Genomic DNA, 25,072 nt, shown 5'->3' with positions numbered 1-25,072 from the left:
GTGGATCAATTCTGCCTCGAGTACAGACAAACCCATTTGTGGGGTTGTCTTTGCTCAGGGACCAGGTTGCACGTGGTGGATAATGCAAAGAGATGGAACAACACAATGTGTACCTCAGGGAGATCTGATTGTGGGGTAAGAATGATGTGCAATATCACTGTTCATTGGATGTTACTGCCATTGGAGTGGAAAGACATTGCTACCAGGGTAGGGAGGCTACCTGTGAAAGTCCGCCATGTAGATGCCCATGTTCTTAGCAGTAAATGAGAGCCATTGTTTTCTTGCTCCAGTGGTCACAATCTGCAGGCAAACATCTCGCTTCAGTCAGCTTGCCTCCCACACACCTCCCCCAGGCTGGGGGTTTCAGTCCCAGTCATTGGAAGGAGAAGAGGGGCCTTTCAGGATTTTCATGTCTCAGTCCTTGGTGGAGAAGCTTCTCACATCTCCGTCTGTCTTTCACGGTGGTTGTTGAACAGGCCAGGGTCTTCTGTGGGAGACCACCCGAAACTCAGGAAAAGTCCAGCCAGGCCGAGAGCTGGGACAGTTTCCAGAGCTGCTATTGTTGCAAATGGAGCACGATGCTGCCTTCTTAGCATACAGCAAACACTCTTGAAAACAACAGCTTAACACTGAGCTTTCAGCTCTCAGGGCCCGTGGCGTGTGACTTTTCTCTTTCAGAGCCAGAGATTCTAGACGGGGGGGTCTTCTCTTCAGTGGTCTCCCAATGACAATCGTGAGGCAGAGGAGGGAAAATTTGGACAGACTCTCACAGGGTGGCATTTAAAGCTGCCTGGATGCCACTCTGTTTAATGTAACATTAAAACAGTGAAATAGTCTTATGAACTACAGCTCTACTGAGCAAAGTTCTGCCTCCATCTATATGAAATTCATTCATGCAATCAAAAGCAGAATCTGTTCCTTAATCTTTTTTAAATTAAAGATTGAATTTAGAGCCTAAGGCCTAAGCTTGGTTTGATAGGAAATGCTTGTACCAGGTATTTTCAGGCTGAAGCCCAATACTGACTACATGATCTGAAGCAAGTCACCTACAGAAGAATGATCCACAACCCTTGCAGGAATTTCAACCAGAACTGCTGGATAATCTTCAGATGTCCCTTCAGAAATCTGCTTTTAACTTCAGCACTTGCTGCCTTCCAGCTCCAAGAACTTTATACAGTCCAAAGCAGTGTCTTCAATGGATTTTGATGAGCCAGTAAGATTTGCAGTTAAGTAAGGCATAACTCCTGATGTCACTTGATTGAAGTAACACACCTGTTTGAACAAAAGTAAATGAAACAAAAAAGCCTATGGATTGCAAGCTAGCCATCTTTTTGCAGAGCCTGGATGAGTACCATAGCTTTCATGGATGTGAATAGAAGCCCACAGTGCTTGTGAACCTGAAGGCAATAATTTGCAAAAAGCATGCCTTTTTACAGCACCCCAGTGATCTGGTGTCCTCCCTGCTCCCAGACCCTCCAGCATCTGCAAGTCAATGTACAGAGCAGTGCAGCAAGAAACACTTGTGTATAACATAGCAAATATGTGTGCTTTGTGAGCAAACCTGCTGCCCCAAAAAAGGAACTGCAGCCACCAAGCGCTGCTGGAAGTTTTCTTAAATGGAAAAGTTTTAGCCTTCCCATGACAAAGAAGACTGGCCATGGCTCCAGAGATGGCAATCAGATTGTGTGATTCCTGGCATATGAAAGTTCAAGCGATGAATTTAATTTGAACAATTCCTTGGCCTCTGTAGTCAGTGGAAAGACAGACACGCCGCCAGAGACCAGTGCAATGCACATCCTCTAGGGGTGTGTTTTAGAAGCCTGGAGGGGTAGGGGTTCAGGGCTCATTTCTAACAGTCAGATTGGCCAAAGCTGGGCAAGACAGACTCCACACACACCCAGACTGAACTCCTTTTTTGGAGGTATTTGGCTGCTCCCTCTGCAGTCTCAGCTCAGGCGAGGTGACAGCCCCAGGGCAGGGGGACAGGGCAGGGGGCACAGCTGGGCCCTGCAGGATTACTCACAGTGCAGGAGCTGCTGCTGGTGCTGTGGATCTGGAAGCCAGCACAGAGGATTTCACTCCTGGAGTACTCTGGGCGTGGGGGCATGGCCCTGTGGGTCACCGACCTCACTGCCACCGTGTAAGGCATCCTGCAGGGCGGGGACAAGCATCACTGTCACCGTGATATTTTCTGAAAAATCCCTTCACCAGGATTTCTTCTCCTGGGAAGATGAGAAGCCTCAGTTTCTCCATGTTTTGCTCCTCTGGAATGTAGTTGGAGATTGTTTATCCAAACATGTGAATTGTTTTTAATTAATGACCAGTCACCATTAGCTGTGTCAGACTGAGTCAATCACGAGCTTTCATTATCATTCTTGTCTAGCCTTCTGATGTATCCTTTCTCTTTTTTTAGTATAGTTTTAGTATAGCATTTCCTTTAATATAATATCATAAAATAATAAATCAGCCTTCTGAGAACGTGGAGTCAATTCTCATCTCTCACCTCGTCCTGGGGACCTCACAACACCACACATCTCACCCTTCCTCTGGTTGGAAACGTTCACGGGAGTGACAAGAAGACATCTTTTTCACAGGAGGGCAGAGGAGCTCGGGTGTTTTGCACAATCCTGGTTCCAAGCTGGGCCCCTGCTGAGCCTCAGTGAGGCTTCACACAGAGCCCAGCGCAGGAGACCTCTGTGGCAGCCAGAGAACAATTCCCCACCTTTTCTTTTTATTTTACCCTGCTCTCCTCAGCTCATGTTTACTGCATCAGGGAACAAGCCTTACCCAGAGGCTTCACAGTGTGGCCACAGTAAAGGTATCCACACTCATTCAATCCCCTCATGGAGGGGGAAGGCAAGCACAATACAGAGTGCTGCCTTTTAGGGCAAACTGGAAGAATCACTGAATGTCAAAAAGAAACAGAATAGAGAAAGGTAAGATAGACCAAAACGTTCCATTTGCCCATGTTTCACTGTGTAAGAACAAAAAGAGATCTAATAAAAATAATAAAACTTTGAAAAGCAGGAAATGTTAAACTGAGCAAGGGACTTGGCAGAATTTACAGACACAATAAACGTGTGAGGTGTCAAGAAGTTCCTTGACTAAATAAAAACTCTGTAATTGCATGAAATGGGAGTACAAAGTCACTTCAAACAAAGAACAAATAAACTCCCAGCTAGGTGCTTCAGCATACTGACATGCTCTCTGGGACATGATTGTTTTTCTCCATTTGCCCTTTTGAAATTCTGGCCTATTTGCCCTCCTGGTAGACCACTCCCAAAGAGTCACTGTCAGGCAATCAATACTGGACTATGCTAAAGATTTGTCATGATCTGTATTTATTTCATTGCACCTTAACACTGCAAAGCAAATCTGGCTGTACAAACTCAGGCATCAACCAAGGAATCTCACTCCTTAGACAGTAAAATGCCCTTTTGTCACCCAGTGACAGCTCAAGGTGACAGCACCCCAGACTGCATCCCCAAAGTGCTCAGAGTTAAAATCAGAGCCATACTCACTGTGGCTGGCAGGGCTCCCTTTGGGATACCAGAATCACAAAGTCCTTGGGCTGGCGGCCTGCCGTGGGGCCAGAGATGACGTGGTAAATCTTCTCCCTCTCACTCACATCCTGCAGGACCTCACATGCCCTGTGAAGACATTTAGCACACACCTCAGGCCCTGTGTGTGCAACTGCAGCTCCTCCAACAAACTCAGGGCAAACAGGCTCATCCTGACACTGCACCTTTCGTTTTCATGTTCCAGCAGCAAGGCGAAGAGAGTGAAACATTTAGGTTTTCTGCAACACCTCATCAGCAGGATTTCTTAGGTTTTGTTTGTTACAAGCTGTAAATTCAGTAGAGTTTGTAGATTTTCAAATATCCCTAAAGTTCCACTTCCATCCTCAGGTAAAAATCTTTCAGGATGGAATAACTAACTGAAAATGCTTCACCATATCAAATCAGTACAATTTCAATTCAACTGTCTCTAATCACTATTCTACACCATCAAAGGTAAATAAAAAACCTCAAACACCTTTTAGAGCCATTCCAAAACTTGTTTCAAATCATACAAACTTTCAAACATGTTATTTTTTGAAAATACGAAGGACCCCATTTCTTGATTTCTCACTTTGACTGTGAAATTGAGCATCAGTGTCTCCAACAGCACAAACATGAAGGAGTCCAGCTTTTCCCTAATTTTTAAAGCTAGCATGCACAATATATCCACCTCAGTTCTTACTTTAAACTTTTTCTTTTTTGACTAGTTTTGGGTTTTTCTTCAAAAACTTTTAACATACACCTGCCTAGGACTGGAGCAGCGCTTATTTAAGAAAAAGATGACCTCTGTCCTATCCCTTCTTTTGAATGATACAGAGCATTCAATTCTTTTGAAAAACACAGTGCACTCTGTATTTTGGAACCAGACTAAGCACAAACCAAATTTTACTTCTACACTACAAAAAAACCAAAACCCATATTTTGACTAATCAATGTTTGATGCCAAACTCTTACAACATTTTATTCCTAACGGGGCAGGGTCTCACAGGAGTGTCTGTGACAGAGGAGAGGAGAGGAGAGGAGAGGTCAGGGGGCTCAGAGCCCCAGACAAGGACAGGTGTAGTAGGAGTCCCTGTGAAATATATGTATTGTGTAAGTGGCTGTGCCCCAATCCTAGTTGTTCTAAATGAGCCACAGCTGTGAAGTCCTTCATTGGGCAGCAGCTGTGGCTCGTGAAGGCAACTGGGATAAAAGGGAGTGGGCTTTCCAGTCAGGGAGAGCCTGGGAGGAGCCCTGACTGTGAAGCAACAATGGCACTGCTGAGAAGAACTGCTCATAAGGTATGGGACTCCAGAAAGAATATAACAACAATATGAATACAATAGACAGGGTCTCACAAGTAGTGTCTGTCCCAGCGCTGGCGGAGCCTGAAGTCAGACAGCAGGGAGAAGGCTATGTGGGATGGGACCTTCACCTGCATCTCCACCTTAAATGACAGCACATCACCCTCCTCGTGGGTCCAGATTTTCACCTGGGGGAAAATAAATAAAGGCAGCATGTATCAGAAACAAAGAATTATTACTGTAAACGTTTAGATGCATAAATGTTACACATTTAGGACTTCAGGCAGATTTTCTCAGGAGTTCCTGGGCCACATGCCCTTGTCCAGGCAAATCAGCCACACCTTGGCTTAGCCCTCTTGCCCCTAGAGCAACCCTGCACTTCCCTTTCCAAAATATCCTTCTTTTTCTCCTTTGCTCTCTTCTGTGAAGCAGAGCACCCAGAACTGATGATACTCTGCATAACTACTTAAAACCACAGTTTTGCGTGTCTCATTCCCCACCTGTACTATCTTGCCTTGATTTATTTTGGGTCTATTTCTATTCATAGGCCTAAACCCCAAAACAGAGAATTCAAAGGGAATAACCTGTACATCACAATGCACACACAAGAAGGGTTTGTCACCTCCCACAAACCCCATAAAATGGAAGAGGATGGGTACAACAGTGTTTAGAATTAGCGAATTTTACTCCCAAATTCATGTGCTTAATTGCCTCTCAAATCTTGAGAAGTTTAACAGATTTGCATTTCCAAGTGATGCAAAATTCATAAGGTTCATCATCATTTTTGAGGTTTTGTTGTTTTGGTTCTCTTTTTCTGCATCAGAAATGACCAATCTTTTGTTTCTTCTGCATTTCTGCAACAACACAGATTTTGTATTTCTCTGGATTGTCCTATCTTGGAAGAGGAAATAAACCCCAACTTAATCCAGCAAGCACCTTCCTGAAGTAAAGTTTGGTGTAAAATTAAATGCTTAAGAGCTTTAAAAACCATCTACAGGAGGTCTGCATCAATATTCCTCTATGGCACAGAACAGAAATCATGTTGTTCTAGGAGTCTTCTAGACTTGAGAAATCACAAATAAAAGCAGGAGATGCGGCTGTCAAGACACCTCTCTGCTAAGTGAACATTAGCAAGGCTGGATTATCTCTGCAGCCTTACAAGCCTTGTGGCTTTGTGTCAAAGACATGAAGAATGCCATTTTTTACCTTCCAAAACTGTCAAGTCAGCTTGGGGTCATTCCAGTTGCAGGGAAAAGGGAACAGATCTGCACTTTAGGATCATTCCCCCTTGTGCAGTCCCTCTCCAGACTTCTTGTACCTCCCCCTTTAGGTACTGGGAGGTGCTTCAAGGTCTCCCCAAAGCCTCCTCTTCCCCAGGAGGAACAACCCCAGTTGTTGTCTCTGCCTGTCTCCAGGAGCTGGTTCAAGCTTGCTTGTCCCAGCTCTAAATACAACTACAGAGTTGCTTGCTGCTTATTTGGCACTGCAGTGTTTACTGAAATATTTAACTACTGGAACAACCTACACACGGCACTGGCAGCTTTGCCATCACTGGAATTCCTCATCATTGTATCTGCCCTTATTTAAGTATCCTATTGTCTACATGCAAGAGTCACTAAGCAATGTTCCGTAGCCTGCAATGCACAGGAGGTCAGAGTAAAATACTGAAAAAGTCATTTATTGTCCCCAAACACCTCTGGATTGACATGATCTGGAAGTAAACTGCCAGTCACTAACCACATTTCAGAAACTCAGCCTTGGCAGATGCCAGATGTCTCTCCATTTTCTGGAAAACATGCACTGCAACAGGGTTAACACCCTGTTTTCCCTTGCCTTTCTCCTGCTTTTCCTAGCAGCGTCCTCCTCTGCTAGAACTGGTTTACACAGGTGTCCTCACTGATTTTGTGTTTATAACAACCCTTCACAAACAGGGAGGTCCTTTGCTTTCAGATTTCTGTAATTTCTGTTCTGCACTTACATCATCCAGAGTCTTGGTTATGTCCCACCCTGGTTTTCCTGCCAGAAGTGTCAGCGCAGCCACGTTTTTGTAATTCAAATACGCCTGAAACACAAGACATGTGTCTGTAAATGGAGGGCTAAGGGTACATTTCACTGAACATTGCAGAAATGAGGTGCTCTTTTTCCCCATCATTATGCTTCAACGGCAAACAAATGTTTATTCTCCTTGTAAGTGAAAACACACTTCAGTAGTTTCTGAATTAAAACACTTCCAGTGGCTTCCTGATGCACTCGCATGGCTGTTGGCAAAACAATCTTAATTAAAGGACAACAAAACACTATTTTCAGCTTCTCCAGTTATAAAGCTGTGAAGAACAACTTTGACCAACAGGGAGACAATACAGATAACCTCTCAGACCACTGAATTAATGGTTTTGTCCATCTTCCTCTTAAGCAATTAGAATCTACTCGAAAATTAACCTCTTCTTTGCTACCAAGCTGGGTCCATCTCGGCAATTGTTTTTCACAGCAGGCTCACAAGCAAAGAAAATGCAAATATAGCCATTCTTTGTGCTTGGCTACAGTGGATGGAGTTCTCATTTAACCACTCCATAAAGAGAATACAGCCTCAGAGTGTTTATGACAGGCTTTGATTTCATAGCAAATAAATCTTAACCAAGCAATTTTTATCACTGTGCGCATATTTACATTTGCTGCTCTGCAGAAAAAAAAAAAAGGGAAAAAAAAAGCTGCTTTAGCTACAAAAACTGGACACTGAAACAACATTTAATTTATTCATAAATGCACCTAAATTCGGGCTCAGCATCATTCACTACAGGACATGGACACAGTCAGCGGCCCAGCATGTCCAAACCAGAGACACTTGGTGCAGGGAATCTGGGAATGAAAATGATTTCCCCTATCTTTCCATTAAGCTATTCCAATGTTCATCTCTCTGGTGCTATCTCTCCCCCCACTTTTAGCATTTACTAAATGGTTTCCTCACTGCAATTTTTCAGACATTCTGTGGCTGGATAAAGACAAAAACCAAAACCCCAAACTACTTCCTCTACAGGAGAATTCAGCTTTTAGAACAGCTGGGGATACTGAGGGATAAATCTGCAGGAGACCTTAAGGGACCACTTGTATGCACGTGTTTTAAAGACTATTTTAGATCCTTCTATTGAACTCACTCTTAGATCAGTAGTGAACCATCTACTCCCTCTTTTCAAAAGAGACATTTCACTGTGTTACACACCCATCCATTCCTCACGACTACCACAAAACTTCAGAGGGTCCACCTGTACTGCCACAGCCTGAACAGTTGCTTCACACACCCCAAAAGGTGCACAAATACAGCTTTTTATGCACCTACAGATTACCTGGTTGCTTGTCTCCCAGGCATCAGAGGGCTTGTCCTCTTTAGCAGAGAGGATGCATTTACTAAAACATAATTAAAAAGAGACACAGTAGCATAAACTGGTTCTTTACACATCTGTGTATGCTAGGAAAAATCACTTTCTATAGGTTTAAGTGTCTTCTAAATACAGGCACTTTATCAAGTTTTGGTTTGCAATAACTGCTTTTTCTTTCCAAGAAAGACAGTGAAACACAATAACCTCCAGAGCAAACAAGTTTGGAGACAAGAATTTCTAACAATTTCAGTGCCATTGAAAACAAATTTTTTTGCAAATGTATGTCATATAACAGTCATATATATATTAAGGGGAGTTCAATTACTTTATTTAGTGGATTATGAAATTAAGTTTTCAAAATCAAGACCTGCCAGTGACCCAGCTCTACCTGCTGAGCAGAATCCTCCTCCTGGCAATAGCTCCATAGTACCTCCTCACACCAACCTGCAGGAAAAGTGAACCAGAGAGCAACAGATCTCATTATTTTAGAACAAAGCCTGAAAAAAGACAACTAAAAATGATTTATTCCAGATGGACAAATGCCAGAGCAAAAATACAAGCAAATAAAGAGTAATTGCGCAATGGCCTTTCTACAGGCTAACCCAGAAAACTAGTGGTTTACTTTTTCCCTAAGCAATATTCTCTGAAATTTGAAAAAAACCAATGCGATAGAAGAGTTGTATTATTGCAGCATCCTCCAGGTGCTCTTTGGTCCTAAAGCAGTTGCAGCTGGGCAGTGCACCACACACATTCTGCTCTTTCTAAACATGCCACCCACCAAATAAACTATTAACCTAATTTATCATCATCTGGTGTTCAAAGCACAAAGGGAAATTGTATTTTTCAAAGTCAGTTTCTCCTCTTGGACAGCCTGCAGTGGGCAGTAGTAAACTTACTGCCCCAGTGAGTACATAAGACACCTTCATTCATTTGTCTAGTTCCCATCCTATAAAAAATAAGGTCTCTGATGTTAAAAACTAATTTCATTTCTGCCTACACTGGCTCTCTAAAATTCTTGTAACTGGAGCAGGAAGATTAGTGACAGGTGTTAACACAGCAAATAATTCAACAATAGCAGTCAAACTGCTTCAAGTGCTTCATGAACCACTTTCAGGTAAACATGAACTGAGATCTCCATGTCAAAGCAACTGGAAAGCCCACCCACGTCATGGGATTCGATTCCCACAGACTTCTTTATTCACTCTATTTCTCACCTCTGTTAAGGGTTTATAACAATAACTATTCACTGAATACTTATAAATTTCATCTACAGTCAGTGGAACTTGCACAAGACACAGACAAGTGGGAAAATCTCCAAACACATCAGATTCTTCTTCTCTGTGGTTCTCTCCATTAACCACAGAATCTCTAGTCATGAGGATTCTCCACGGAGCCTCTCACTTTTGGAAGACTGAAGCTAACAAAAACAAAGCTCTCACCTGAGGGCAAGCACTTCATTTGGAGCTTTTCTCTCCTGCAAGAAGATGCACTGCAGTGCCCTGCTTGGTCCTTGCTTCCCCAGCAAGGCTGTGGTGCCCACCCCACTGCTGAGCTCACCTGAGTAGTGGGCCTGACCCTGGGGAAGGTGAGTGGCTCCCCTCTGTCATCCAAAGCAGAGAAAGTGAGGAATGCACTGCAGATGTGCCGTGGCTGCTCCTGGATCCACTCTCCACAGCTGTAAGCCTCCACACGGACACCAACCTCCACACTGCAAGGACAGTTGAAATAAATCACTGAGCTGCTGCCAGTGGTGCAGAATCAGCCCTGAGACATTCTGGAGAGGACTGCAGGGCCTGCAGGTGTGCAGCAAGCCTGACTCAAACACCTTCTCTAGCATAGCAAATCAATTACTCAATCTGGACAGGCACACCTTTGAAATAAAATAAACGATGGCAGCAGCTAAATAGTGTTACCAAAAATAAGCAATAAATAGAATGCAGTCTGTCAATAAATGCCAAGATGGGAAGATCCTGGCAAGAAGCTGGAATCTTCTGAAGAGTTAAATCTCTGGGAGCAACTCAGCCCTTGAAAATCCCTGATTTTCAGAGGAATATTTATTGTCTGAATTTGCAGGAGTGGGATTTGGTGACAAATGATCTTTAAACTGAAAGTCAGAGAATAATTTTTTTAAAAAAACTTCCACTGATAAAAGTGAAACCAAAAATAGGGCACGTATAGGAAGTTACAGACACAAATACATGCCTCCAAGTCCCACCTGAAGAACAATTAATTGACTAATGAAAATCCTGCTGATGAAACGTGAAACACACAGTGCTGGAGATGCCCAGGGAGAGATGAGGAGCCTTACCTGCTGTGGAAAGTGTTGTTGACAATGGCATTGAAGACCAGGCGGTCACCCACAAAGGACGGCCCCCAGAATCTGAACCTGTTAACTGCCTTCAGGACGGGGTGTGAACGACACAGGCGGCTGGAACAGAAACACAGAGAGACAGACCGAAACACAGCTGTGCTAAAATCACAGCCAGCGTGACCGACCACAGAAACAGGGCTTGCAGGACCTGGAAGGTCACTAAATTACACTGATCTACTCCATGCCAGCACGGTCAGCTCCAAGAGCATGTAACTCGAGCTTCAACCATCATGATACCACTTGTGTCACGCTGTTACCTTTCCAGCACGTTTTAGAAACACCAATTAATTCTCACTGCTTGAGACTGCCCTCTCTCAAAGCCAGACCATGAATCCCTTACCTACAGCGTAACCACTTACCTCACAGTTTCATTACTTTCTGTAGGACTGCATGGGGAGCAGGCCCCTGAGCAGTGTAAAAATGCCAGACCTTAAGGCCTTTAAACAATTAAAGAAAACCTGAACAGAAAGGCTGAGCACCAGGGACAGTGTCCAAGCAATGCCATGTCAAGTTATCTAGTCCTAATGTTAGTACTTTTTGCTTGGTTTAAGATGCTTTCTGCTAGTATGATATGAAATGAGAATTAAAAAACCCTCACATGGCTACCAGATGCAGTCTGAGTGAAAAGAATATTGTTTCCAAGCTCTCCGGAGCAGGCAAAACTCAGGTTTCTTCATCAGTTCTGCATGTATTCAAAGCCCCTCACTTTCTACTGGGAAGTCTGTGCATCACAGGAAGAGGGGACAATTTACAATATATGACATTTATTTTTAGCAACGCACTGCTCTCAGTAAGGAGCCCATGTGCACATCTAGGATAGACTGCTCCATGGTGAGGTTTTCTAAATTTGAAAATACAGTTTTGTAGCACTTCTAGCTTTTAACTCAACTGCACTTTGAAAACCAATGTACCGGTATTTTTAAATGCACACAATTATCTGCAGCTAATTAACTGACTGGTACATCTCTTCAATAGTCTAATACATTGGAATTACTTTGTAATTAAATTAAAATAATTTGCTCCTCTGATTTAAAATTATAAGTGTTGATTTTATTTACAGTGTTCACTCTAAAGATGCAAACACAATAATGATGAGGAGAGGAGCAAGCCAGAAATCAGGCTTAAATATTAATTTCTTTCCTGGAAAAGTACACCCTGAATGCTTTTATTGAAAATGTAAGGAATAAGAAAGTATCCATCAAGTTCAAGCTAATATTGCTAATATTCAAATGGTTTTATTGCTATCTGCACAATTTTCTGTCTGGACCAAAAAAAGGTGGTGGGGAAGTGAGAAGGAGATGCTTTAAAATGCTGTTAGAAATTTATTTTTTCAGGCTTATCCCTCCTCTCCTGTTCCTCCATCACAGTTTGTGGCCATAGAAAGTCTTACCTGGCACCTTCAGAGGTAGGGTCTGAGTGGCCTCACAAAAGGTTCATAGTGAGAGGAGTTACTTCTCAAGCAAAAACTACAACATCTCTGCTTTCAACCAGCCTCTGACACCAGCTATTATTCCTGAAATTCCCAACATGAGTAATCATGTTTGACATTAATTAGTTCAAAGAAAATTTGTCCAGTACTCCATTTGCTGATGTCTCCCTTCCTTTTTTAAATCTAAATGTGACTCCCACAAGGTGAAACTCATCAGATGAAAACAGGTAAATATTCTAAGTCATATTACAGCAAAAATCTGCAGCAGTCCCTTCAAGCCACTGGAATTGCACACGGGGGTAGGGTCAGTGCACTCTGTTGTTACTAAAACAGTGGTTGTTTATCCAACCACTACAGAAAATCTGTTGTTATCAGTACAACCACTGGATACAAATCAAAACCACAGGAATAATGAATGGAGAAGTCATTAATAATTAAAAGGTAAAAAGGGAAAACATATCTAACATCCCTGCAGTGAATTAGGTCACTCTGTATGCAAGGAGAATTCAGACTGAAACTTGAGTGCTGCTTACAAAGAAGCTTTGTGCAGTGTCCAGGAACAGGAAGGGAGACAAACAAGGGTTTGACTCCAGGGAAGAGGAATTAAGTGATTATGTGCCTGGGTCACACTGGCAGGCAGCGTCACAAAATATATTTTGTTCTCTTTACCTCAAGATGCCCGAGCTCTTTAAACTGCTAAAATTGTTGCAACTCAGAGGGACTGAAAGGTCAAGTGACTTGTTGAGGGTTATGCATCCATTCTGTGCACACACCAACCAAACAGAGCCTGTTTATGTGGATCCTTTTTCTCTGACTTATTTCTCTTCTGGCATCACGAGGATCTGCAGACTAAGTTCTAGCAGGCTGTTCATTTTTGGATGTCACTTGACACAGGGTGAGTATTGGTCTGATCTTGGTTAAACAACTAACTTTGTTTCTAAAGCACTGCACCAAGCACAAGGAGAGCAGGTTTCTGTTCCTGTATCCAATGTTGGCTTTCTGCAAAGATTCCCAGGAAGGTAACACAGCCTCTTTTGCCTTAGGCTCTGTTTGTGTAACAGAATAATGCCTGAGTCTCAGTGGCATGGCATGCTGTGGGAGATGTACCACTTAAATAGTTCAAAGGCCTCCTGTAATGGGAGGAGGAAGACAAGTCACAGAGGCCTGGGTCTGTATTCTTCATAAAATAAATCCCTGTGAAACCTTTAACCTTAAAAGCACATCCACTTAGAACCACATGCAGAGACAATGCTGTAGCAAAGTACCTTGCTGAAATGCTTGCCACTGTCTGCATCCAAGCCATGATCTGGCCACCAAAAGTGTTCCCATGATGGTTTGCATGAGGAGGCAGGACAAGCTCAGTGCTCTGTACGTGGGTATGCTCAGCTGAAACTGCATCTTTATCTTCGCAAGGATCTGAAACAGAGCAGCAATGCATCAATGAATGCTTTCAGAAGAAAGCACACTCCGTGAAGAGAGCAGCTTGTTCAGACTCAGCAAAAAGAAGACAAACAGAAAGGCACACAAGAGCCTTGTGGTTTGCAAGGGAAGCAAGAAGAAGCTGAACATTTTCTCTGTTCTCCCAGGAGCTGCTACTGCCAGCCCTCAGTGCATCCCCACATCCCTGTGTCAGGGGCAGTTCTGTGTCATTTTTGTCAGGGGCAGTTCCCGTGTCAGGGGCAGTTCTGTGTCACTCTGTCTGGGGCAGTTCCTGTGTCCTTCTGTCAGGAGCAGTTCTGTGTACCTCTGTCCAGGGCAGTTCCCGTGTCAGGAGCAGTTTTGTGTCCCTTTGTCAGGGCAGGTCCTGCAGGGGAGCAGCAGCTGCAGCCCCAGCGTGTGCTGGCTTTCAGGGGCTGTCAGAGCAGTTCAGCACCAACTCAAATGTCTGTCAAAGACTCTGCACTGTGTGTGATGGGCACCTCTACAGGTGTGTTGAATTAAGACTAGAGCAGGACTTGATTATTTCACCTTCTTACAAATTTTTAATTGCCTGAGACAACACCTGCGTGAAATGACTGAAATGAGGATCTGAACCACCTTGTATTACCTGAACAATTCTGATGTCACTTTCAAGTGTTTAGCCTTGCATCCTCACGCTAATCTCAATTCTTTTTGGTGGTGTTTCACAGGAAAAGATTTAGGCATGAGATTACATCAACTAATTTTGAAAGTGCCCATCTGTGCTAGGAGCTGCTTGACCTGAACTGTACTTTTGACTTGTGGCATAATTAGCTAACTTTGTGATTATGTAAGTGTGTGGAAACATATGACTAACTTGTACTTTGGACCTACTCAAGGTGTTCCCTAAGATCCACTCGTCAAACAAACCTCACTTTCAGGGTATGATTTGTACATATGCTGCTCCCTAGCAGCCTTTCCACACAATGTTCTCTCCTCTCTTCCCCCACTCTGCTTGTTCTGTCTCCTTAAGGAGGTGAATTAGTGCACAATACTATCCTTCAAAGAAATTTCCAGGAAAGGCAGTGGAGACAAAACCCATCAACCTCTGATTTGTCACTCAGGTTATTAAACTGCAACCCTGTGAGACAGTTACCACGAAGACAAATAGCTTGTTTTCTTGTACCAAACATGACTCTTCAGTTCTACAAAGTCTTACTAAATTGTTAAGGTTAGATCTTTGTTTATAACAGGCTTAATCTCTCCTCAGTAAAACTACATAATGCCTGTTACTTATACATGGAGCTACAGCTCAGATTTTCCAAATACCAGCATATTTTCCTAACTGCTCTGAGTAATTTCTTTTGTGAGGGAACACAACAACTTACAAGCACAACTTTCTTTAAGAACAGAAATTACTACCATAAATAACGAGGAACCTGTTTCTTTGCTCAGTTCTTCTAACTTTTTCACCTGTTTTGACCTCCACATAGTCAAACTTCTGCTTGCTGGGAATCATCTCAGGGCATAAACATAGTTCTTACTTTCCTTTCTGGCAAAGACATGGCCATAAGCCTGAATGAATGTCATGCTTCTGTCTACATCACAACTAGTGTCACAGAAGTTTATTTACTGCTGTCAACCTCTGAAACCTCACACACAGAACCACATGAAGATCTGCATTTCACATCTATTTAATGCACACCTGGCCTGTGTTTTTATATCTGGAATTTCTGAGAGACAAAGAAATACCACTCTGTTAGAATAACTGCCTAACACACCTCTGGCACCTCTACCCACAAATCTGGCACAGACTTTTCTACCTGACACCACAACCCCAAGGAGATGTTTTGCCTGCTTTTTTCCTTCCTTCCAGCTGCTCATAAGTGTTTGTTCCACCTTCTGTGCTGAGTAGAAAAATCACCTTCACTATTGCTCTCCTGCATCACCTTCTGAAAGACCTCCAAATAGCCCGTACGGATTATGCTCCTCTCCTGAGCCAGGAAGTGCTCCAGGTGGTCTTCTTCAGACTGAAGCTCTATGGGTTTTAACTCAATCTGTGCAAATGGAGAGGAAAAAAATACAACAATTCTGAACGTCACAATCGTCACAAAGCGCACTTGGAACTTTAAATGGCATCAGCATTTTCTACAGCTTTTTCCTATCAGCTATCCAAGATGACCAGTTTAATAATACAACTAACATGGGGTATAAAGTTCAAGAGATTCTGCATTATCCTTTCAGAATCATTCATTAAAACTCAATGACAAAGTGCTTTTAGCTTCTAAATACAAACATCCATGACAGCACACAGTGTTGAAGACAGTTCTCATTTAAGAAAAAAAAAGAAATAAAAGAGACAGGAAAAGATGAACTTAATATGAAGGTTTGAAGATAGAATTTTTGAACCAGAAAATAAATACAGTTGCACTGGTCAGTGGTGTCAGTGCAAATTCCTGTGTATTTCAGTTCAATTACAAACTGCATGCAAAGCAAATGTAGTAATTTAAAGAAAATTATTACATTTGGATAATTACACCACAGGTGACACTGAACAATCACTTGTGAGATTCGTCTAGAAGGCCTAGCCTCAGAAGCATTAAAATAATGCACAAAGCAGTGCACCACAGACAAATTCAACATTTTGTGTCTTGCAGTGCAGCCACTGATGTTTCTCAGCCTTTGACTCTTCCCTCTAACCCTCTTCCAGATTCACTGCCTCCTTTCCAGTCCTTTTCAAGAGCTTCCTAGATTTTCCCATGTGGCCCAGTTAAAATATTAAGATGGTGGTTATACTGACATTCTCTCTGTTCAACCTTAGAAATCGTTGTTTAGAAAAGTGGATTTGAAAAAAATATTCTTCAATGTCTCTGAGATTTTAGTTTGTCATGGAATTTGAACTGAACTCTCAAACTCCCTCTGGGACATTCCTGTCTTAAGCCTAATCTTAGTTAATCATCACCAATTTAATCCTGAATTAATCTCCCCAGAAATTGGGGCAAAAGGTGAACAGGTTTATGTTACGAGGATGATATCAAAGTAGGAACAAACAATTCTTACTTGATAATATTTTAGTGCTCTCAGAAATTTAGCCATTAGCCTTTCAGAGACAAGAGCTGGGCTTTAGTTTTAGCAAAACTGCTCCAGTCTGTTTCTTTTCCCAACTGTGGCACATCCTCACAGAAGAGAGAGCAGTAGTGATTGGATGTATTCATTGCTCATGGGATGATTCTGCCAATCTCCAGTGGATGTTTAACAGCCAGATGTGCTGTCATAACACACGCAGTCAGACAGGAAAGTCAGATCCATGATGTCACATTCAAGAAAGCAGAATTTTAAATGCAAAGGGAGTTTTTTTAGGAGAGTCTGAGGAGTGCCTGGCCTTCCCTACAAGAAAATTCTAAAAAGATCCTGCCTGTCTGGCACAGTGATGTGAAGGCCAACGGTACCATGACTGATTTCCAAACACTGGGGAGATGAAACAGCCCTGGTGTGAAAACCAATCAACATAAATGGCAAAAAACCAACTTAGATTGGAAGTGAGCTTAAAAATAATGTCTTCTGTCTGAACAACCTCCCCAAGAGGGGAAGTAAAAGATAAAAGAGCCCACTCTGCAATCAACTTCTGAAAAGGAGAGAGACTCACAAGGATCTGCTTGTCACGGCCTGCCTCCATCAATACTGCAGCCCTCAAAGACCTCACTTCTGTAATGAATAAATGTGCAAGAGGAAATAGAAATAATAATAACAGCTATTGCAATCATACTGCTGTTATATTATTTCTAGAGTCTGCACCTTCTGAGCAGTTCCTCTCAACACTGCTGCTCCTTGTGGCCCCATCAGAGCCCCTCCAAGGCCCTCAACCCACCCCCTTTTATCCCAGTAGCCTTCACAAGCCACAGCTGCTGCCCAGCTAAGGACTTCACAGCTGTGGCTCATTTAGAATGGCCAGGACTGGGGCAAGGCCACTTACACAGTACATAGATTTTACAGGGACTCCTACTACAGACAGCAGCAACAACAACCTCACCATTTCAGAGAAACAAATTAGAAATAAACCCCCAGACTCCATCTCAAAAAGTCTGAACTTAATGCTTTTTTCCTATCACTGATCAGAATGAACAGTGCTTCTGCTGTGTTACACAATCCAGAAAAGGTGGGTTATTTCACAGAAACTCAGTCCCTCCAAGCTTAGGAGAAAGCAGGAAAAATACCTTTTCAGCACCAACTGGTTTGGCCTCATATGTTGCATATGCCACACTCACAATCTTTTCAGCATTAGTCAAAACATCCTGTACTGTCACCTTGATGCCAACCTACGAGGAAGAAGGTGGTGGAAGAAGGAGACAAAAAAGTATTTACATCGTAGTCAACTGATTTGAGACAATACAGTGCAGTTTTTATCAGTCCTTACACCTAAAGCATAAAGGTAAAAAACCTGCTCTAATCACTCTTACATATCTGGTGATCACAATATTCAGTCAACTCTGAAAGGTTTTTAGTACCACAACTGTTATGTTTGTTTAGCATCACTTGTAGGGTAAAATTATAAAACCAGGAAAGACACTTAAAGTAGTTTTATGGATATTATCTTCCATTTTCTTCTGTGGCATTCAGAGCCCCCATCTGAATGAGTTTCTAAGGTCTGTACGTGCAAAACAAAGTGTGTTTAGGGGTGCAAAGCAAAATGAAACACTTGCATGTGAAACACTGGATTCGATCCTGTGGCATAGGCCTGACACACACCAAAATTCTGATTTTTTCTAATTTTTAGAAACTTTTGGAATACATTACCTGTGAGATGCATCACTCCCATTAATAACGATGGGATTTGGACACAGGCACAATGCACAAAAAGCACCCCCAAAGTTCAGTTCTGATTTGAAGTGATCAGGCAAGGCATTGCATACTGCCTGCAGTATGAAGATTAAGATCATGTGTACACCTGAGATATGTACATTTGTTTCAAAAGTTTCAGAAACGCTTTGAACTTCACCTATTCTGTGGATCTGGCCTGGACCAACACCATCTCTCCCATCCTGCCCACTACACCAGCCAAAGGCTTCAATTCTTTGGGGCCCAGCTGCTACTCTGACATGGATTATTTCACAGGACACACACAACTGCAGCACTCTGAAAGCAGTGCCATTAGGCAGTGTTATTGTTCAGACATCTGCAGATATCTGGAGCAAATGAACCTGGAGCCACGCTGTGCTCCTCTGCTGCTCCCACCTCTGCTCTGTTCCTTCAATATCTTTAGAAAAGAGAGTGCTGATCTCTTACCTCCATGAGGGTTTGGAATTCTCTGTTCACCTTTGTTCTGATGGCAATAATTTGCCCAACCCTGTTAAGAAGAGTAAGACATTATAGCAGGCAAACATGCAGCTTTATAAGGGCTTGAATCTGCCTCTCTGTGTACTCCTAAAAGTGGTGAAGAACATCTCATTAATCAGTCTGTGTCTTCCACACTGCACTGAGGATTCACTAGAAAAAAGTGAATTTTTCACTGTGTTCAATTCAACACTGCTATTCTCCAGTCAGACTTGGTCAATAAAATTAGAGCCTCTGCACAACCTTAATGGCAGCATTGCTTCTCTCTGCTGGTGTCTGAATGGCAGCAGGTGTGCTCAGCTACACCCAGGAGTTCTGGCTTTGCTCACAAGCACATCCTGCAGAAATCACGGAGTCCATACAGCTGCAGGAGCACTCAGACACACTCCACAAGCACCCCTGGCACACAGGGGTGTGCACATGAGTAGGTAACTCCAGGGAAAAAGTGCTCTTGGATGGGGAAAGAATTCATGTTCCAAGTCTTGGCCAAGAACAGGAACTGCTTGTCCCTTCTGTGCTAACCTCATCCCTCTGAAAACCACTCTTCCCCATTTACCTACACAAACAACTAAACAGAATTTTGACTTTATTATCTAGTAAAAATTCTTGAGATTCTGGAGTACTAGACAATTATCTAATGTGATTTCATTATATTATGAAAGTAAGTTTTATCGGTAGTATTGCTGATTTAACAGAGATAAGCAGTGGCCTGCAGCCATCCCCCAGAGCCAGAGACCACTGGGCCATCAGTTTCTCACCAGGCATCCCAACTGCCAAGTGAAGTTAACAAGAGTTTATTTCTGCCCTGTGAGATGGATCTGCTCTCTGCGTGGCTATCACAGGTAGAAAAGAGCAGTTTTGAGACTCAGCCCTGTGGTTGTGCAAGTCCACGGGTCTGCTGTCTCCCATTTTATAATGCCTCAGTTCATCTCCCAAGCAAGAGCCTGCAGCAGGGAAACATCTGACTGCTGTACGCTGGTTTGTACCTGGCAGCCTCTTCAAACTGAATGTCATCCATGGACGCTGTCACACAGGACACCCCAGCGTGTTTCTCAGCTTCAACAGAGACACAGGGACACACAGTTACCACTCTGCACCTGCAGCAGCCACTCACCCACGGGCTGGTGCCTGACAGGCAGGGACTGCACGCAGCAGCTCCCTCTTCTTCCTGTCAGCACCCAAATGCAACTCTGCAGTGCGCCCCTTAGGAAAAAAGAGAAGCTAAATAAGACTAAAGTTTACATTTTTTGTCATGATTCTGTTGTAAAGGGTGTTTCTGTTTATGGGTAACATCACGAGATGAGACTAGATGATAGTGACTAACTTACTCAGTTAGAAAACTTCCACCGAAGGTCTTTTTCTAAAAATGAACATTCTGGTAAGAGAGCCTTAACAAGCATTTTGAATGACAGAAAGAGTCACAAGGAGTCACAGAAAGCTCATCATTCTCCCTCAAAACAATATGTCAAGAGCATCAACTAGGGCAATCCATGGGGAAGTTTTATGTCAGCGGAGGATTCTGAGATACAGGAGAAAAACCTACTTATTAGTAAGTAAAAAACATAGCTTATTAGTGCAGTCACAACAGTGGAAAGCACTGTCCTTATTGCTGCAACAAAAATGCAGGAATTAAATAAAAACAAAGACAAACAAGATTTAGAAAATTCAAAACCAGAATTCACCTGCCGTAAAATATTTTCACCTACGTTTCAACTGTTAGTCATCTCCTGTCGCAGACATCTTTGCATTAAAATCCTTTCTTAGGATTTTTTCCTGCTGAAGCTGAGAAGTTTCAGCAACAAATGTAAACAATGATTATCTGCTGCTGTGGAATGCAACAGGTGGATCCATGATTAGTCTTCTGTGGATGTTTGGATTTACTGACCACTCACGGCAGAGCTGCTCTCGCTCTCTGCTGGGACACAGATCTTTGTTATTCATTCTTTTCTCTTCTTATCTCAGCTAGCCTTCTGAGAACATTTCTCTCTATTCTTTTTAGTATAGTTATAATGTAGTATATATATCATAAAATAATAAATCAAGCCTTCTGATCATGGAATCAACATTCTCATCTCTCTCTCACCCTCAAAACCCTTGTGACCACCCTCACAATCACCCTGGGGTACCTTTGGCTGTGAAAAAGCACACACGCTTTTTGTATGAATTATGAAAGCTAATCTGGAAAAGGTAAACATCTTATTTACTGTTAATATTTAATCACCTGATAGTTAAGTTTTACAGCAAGTTAATATGATGTACTATTTATTTGACCATAGCACCTGGGGTTTCCAGGGACGATTCCTTCCAAAAGGCAGATCTGCAATTGTACTAGGAGTGTATAAACACAGACAACCTCTGCTCCAAAGTCCTGAGTGTCAGAGGCAAGAGAGAGGAAGCCTGGAAAACAGCCCTGCACAACAGGCAGGAGCTCTCACTCCCCAGCAGCCCCGTATTTTTAGTGAGCATCACATGAGGAGCTCAGAGAAATCAGAGGGTTCATATCAAAATCTGAAGACCTCCCTCTGAAAATACGAGGGGAAAGCACAGCCCCTGCTCAAAAAAATCCCTTCTGAGGGTTAAAACACTGAGGGGCTGGAATGGAATCCATTTAGTGCAATCCTCTGCCAAGGCAGTGGCACCTTTCCTTCTTTTTGGCACACAAGTGCCAATAATCTTAAATTAGGACTTTCCTTCCTTCTCTTGATTATCTCTTACCACCTCTTTTCTTCCCTTCCGCTGCTCCTTTTTAAAATTCTCCTCATCCTCACATTCCCACCACCTTCCTCACTCTCCCGTGCCATCTGACGCCTCACCCTCCTGGTGTCTGTTCCCAGCTGGACCCCAAATCTCCTGGGCTCCTCGAGAGAGACGTGGAGCTCCAGCATACCAGAATGACTGGGGCACTGGAGCATCCTCCTCTCGAGGGAAGCTGGCTCTGCTCAGCCTCGGCAAGAGAGGAGTGAGAGGCTCCTTCATCCCCTCATCCCTTTGGCACATGTACAAACGTCCAAAACAGGTGTCAGAGCATGGATCAGGCTCTGCTTGGTGGTGCACAGCAATGCGACACGAGGCAAGGGGCAGAAAATGATGCCCTGGAAGTTCCATCTGAACACGGAGTTGTGTCAGGGTGGACATGAGGGAAAGGTTCTTCCCCAGAGGGTGGGGGGGGGGGGCACTGAACAGGCTCTGCTGGAGCTGCAGGAGGGTTTGGAGAGCGCTCCAGGGATGCCCAGGGTGGGATTGTTGGGGTGTGTGTGGCGGGCTGAGGTGGGACTGGGTGATCCTGTCCCAGCTCAGGGGATTCCGGGATTCTATGATGACCTTTTTCAGAGAACACTGAACACACTGCCCATAGAGGGTGTGGAGCGGAGCTCACCCGTCCCGTCCCGGCAGTGTCTGTACGATCCCGTGTGCCGGGCTGTGAGGCGGGACACGAGCGCTGCTCTGACCACTGTGGCCCCTTCCACCCTGCCCGGTGCAACCTCCAAAGCCCTCTCTCCCTTCCACGGGCTGACACCTTCCCTCCCCCAGGGCTGGGGCTGTCCCCTCCCGCTCCCAGGCGAGCCGGGGCCGGGCCCCGCTGGCCGTACCTGCGAGGCAGGCGGCGGCGTCCATCCATCGCAGCAGCGGCCCCGCGCCCAGCTCCCCGCGGGGCCCGGAGTCGGCCGGCAGCACGGTCCGGCACATGCACGCAGCCATGGGGGAACGCTGCCCGCTCCGCCCGGCACCGCGGCCACAACCCGCCGCCGCCGCCGCCGCCGCTCAGGGGCGGAATGGCCTCCGCCGGCCTCCCGCGGAGCCGGGACGGGCTGAGGGGAAAGGGGGCCCGAGGTCAGGGGAAAGAGAGCCCGGGCAGAGGGGAGAGGGAGCCCGGAGTGAGGGGAAAGGGGGCCCGGGGTCAGGGGAAAGAGAGCCCGGGCAGATGGGAAAGGGAGCCCGGGCAGAGGGGAAAGGGGGCCCGGGGTCAGGGGAAAGAGAGCCCGGGCTGAGGGGAGAGGGAGCCCGGAGTGAGGGGAAAGGGGGCCCGGGCAGAGGGGAAAGAGAGCCCGGGCAGAGGGGAAAGGGAGCCCGGAGTGAGGGGAAAGAGAGCGCGGGCTGAGGGGAGAGGGAGCCCGGGCTGAGGGATGAAGGGGTACCTAGGGTGAAGGAAAGGGTGGGATGGGGCTGAGGTGAAAGGAGGGCCTGGGGTGAGGAGAAAGGGTGTGTGAGGATGTGGGGCCAGGGGTGAGGTGCTGAGGGGAAGAGGGGCTCTGGGGCTGAGGGGATAGAGGTGGCAGGGGTGAGGGAAAAGGGATGAGAGGAAGGGGGTGTTGGGGATGAGAGGGTGGATGCCAGTGCTGAGGGGAATCATGGAAGGAAATCTAAAGCCCTCCCACTGCCACCCCTGCCATGGCAGGGACACCTCCCACTGTCCCAGTGTCCAGCCTGGCCTTGGGCACTGCCAGGGACGCAGGGGAGGGGCAGCCCCAGCTGCTCTGGGCACCCTGTGCCAGGGCCTGCCCACCCTGCCAGGGAACAATTCCTAATTCCCAAAATCCCATCTTCACCTACCATCTCAGTTTGAAGCCATTCCCCTTGTTCTGCCACTGCCTGCCCTGGTACAAAGTCTCTCACCAGCTCCCTTTAGACCCTTTAGGTACTGGAGGCTGCTCTCAGGTCTCTCTGCAGCCTGCACCTCTCCAGGCTGAGCAGCTCCAGTGAAGGTGCTGGTTGTGTCCAGGGCACCAGGGACTGGATGTTCCCTCCACTCCTGTCCCAGGACTTCTGAGGTCACCTCACAGCCTGGCAGCAGCCACAGCTAGCTTTGGTCTGGCCACTGTCACTGAAATGCCCCAAACTCATACTTTCATGTTTATTTCTCTTTTGGAGTCGTGCCCTCTTGTGTTGTCACCAACTTGACATCCCAGCAGATGCATCCAGGGCAGACATGTTCCCATTCCAAAGGCAGCGGAACCAGCATGGATGTTTGGATTCCCCGCTCTGTGGCCACAGCCCTGGTCACGTATTCCTGCAGGAGTCAACAGAGAGCCCACAGAGAGCTCCTTCTCTTACCTCCTCCTCCTCCTCACACGGCTGGTAAGGATACTGCTGCCCCTGCACACTGTGAAAATACAAGCTCTGCTGAGGAAGAGCTTGTGAGATGTCGGGAGGGTGAAGCTTTTACTTTTGCCATGGATAGTGTTATTGCTGCCGAAGGCTCGGCCACTTTGGGGATGCTCAGTGCCTGGGCTTGTCAGTGTTGGTGAGGCAGATGTGTTACTGCAATGTAACAGAGGCTATAAACTGTAAATAGTTTTCAGGAAAGAATGCAAGGCTTATATTTGACTGTTGTGCCGTGTGGTTTCACAGCAGCACCAGGACTGTTTTCTGTGGCCCTTCCTTACAACTTTTCCTCCTGGTGGTTACTGTTCCAGAGAGGGCTTCCCACGTTTCTCAGAAACACACATCCATGAGTTTACATCGTGAACACTTGTTCATTTAAACACTGTTAAAGATCCAGCTTTAATCTGTAACAGCCAGGAAAATTTGGATTTTAACTGAGTTTCTCAGTGCAGTGGGAGTTCTTTTCCCACACGGTCTGTTACTGTCACTGCACTGCTATAGCACTATCTCTGTTTCTATGCACATACTCTTTTTATCAAGCAACACCATGGCTGTATCGTATCACTTGTTACACTTCAGAAGACACTGGCTCTGAGAATCAGCATGCTGTGCTATTCCCTACATTTATTTTCATTCTGTTGCTTAAAAAAAAAATGCTGGTATCTCTCTCCTTCTCTGCCTTTTGAAGGGAAAAAACAGACTGTTGTGGCCGAGAGACACCTTGGCCTTGTTATCTGAAGGGAGTGTGTAAAAGGTTTGCAGCCAGTGTTTGCCCTGTCCTCAACTGCTCGATCCAGATGACAAAACCTCAAATTATCAGTTTCTCACACTGTGGATCCTAAATGCTAGAAGAAAAGATCTGTAAGCAGAACATTTTCCTATTAAAAAACCCCTTACATTACATTTTGCCTGCCTAGGGCAATAATTTGTAAATTTGTTTTCAGGTTTACCTTGTCATGCTCAGGCATTCTCTAAGATAATGCTGTTTGTTGTTCTGTTGAACACGGTCCCAGTGATCAGGTGCCTGGCCTGGTATAGATTCTCTTGTTAGCTGTGAGATGAGGAGCTACAAAGCTGCTGGAGTCACAGGGGGCAAAGTAAAATCGAAATGGGCTCACGTGAACAACCTGCAGTGTTGGGGTGAGGGGAAAGAGGAGCAGCTGGAGCGAGGGAAAGCTGCTGCTTCAAAATCACCCCTCTGGTGTGCACAAAGCTCTTGGCCT

At 44.8% G+C, this 25,072-nt stretch overlaps 1 protein-coding gene across 1 annotated transcript; it reads right to left on the bottom strand.

The window, feature by feature from the left end:
• Positions 1-1,137: 1,137 nt before the first annotated feature.
• On the bottom strand, positions 1,138-22,445 carry ACOT12 (acyl-CoA thioesterase 12). Its single transcript, XM_058044218.1, has 15 exons — positions 22,337-22,445; positions 19,733-19,802; positions 18,699-18,759; positions 17,630-17,731; positions 15,340-15,472; positions 13,283-13,433; positions 10,526-10,645; positions 9,775-9,925; positions 8,606-8,661; positions 8,185-8,245; positions 6,822-6,905; positions 4,898-5,031; positions 3,522-3,650; positions 2,024-2,150; positions 1,138-1,272 (listed from the first exon to the last, which is right to left on the bottom strand). The coding sequence occupies exons 1-15, from the start codon at positions 22,443-22,445 to the stop codon at positions 1,138-1,140; spliced, it is 1,623 nt and encodes a 540-aa protein (XP_057900201.1).
• Positions 22,446-25,072: the final 2,627 nt, after the last annotated feature.

The sequence above is a fragment of the Melospiza georgiana genome, chromosome Z, assembly GCF_028018845.1.
Source record: "Melospiza georgiana isolate bMelGeo1 chromosome Z, bMelGeo1.pri, whole genome shotgun sequence".
Taxonomy (NCBI): Eukaryota; Metazoa; Chordata; class Aves; order Passeriformes; family Passerellidae; genus Melospiza; species Melospiza georgiana.
The sequence above is the reverse complement of the archived record's forward strand: the minus strand, read 5'-3'. Positions and strand labels throughout refer to the sequence as shown.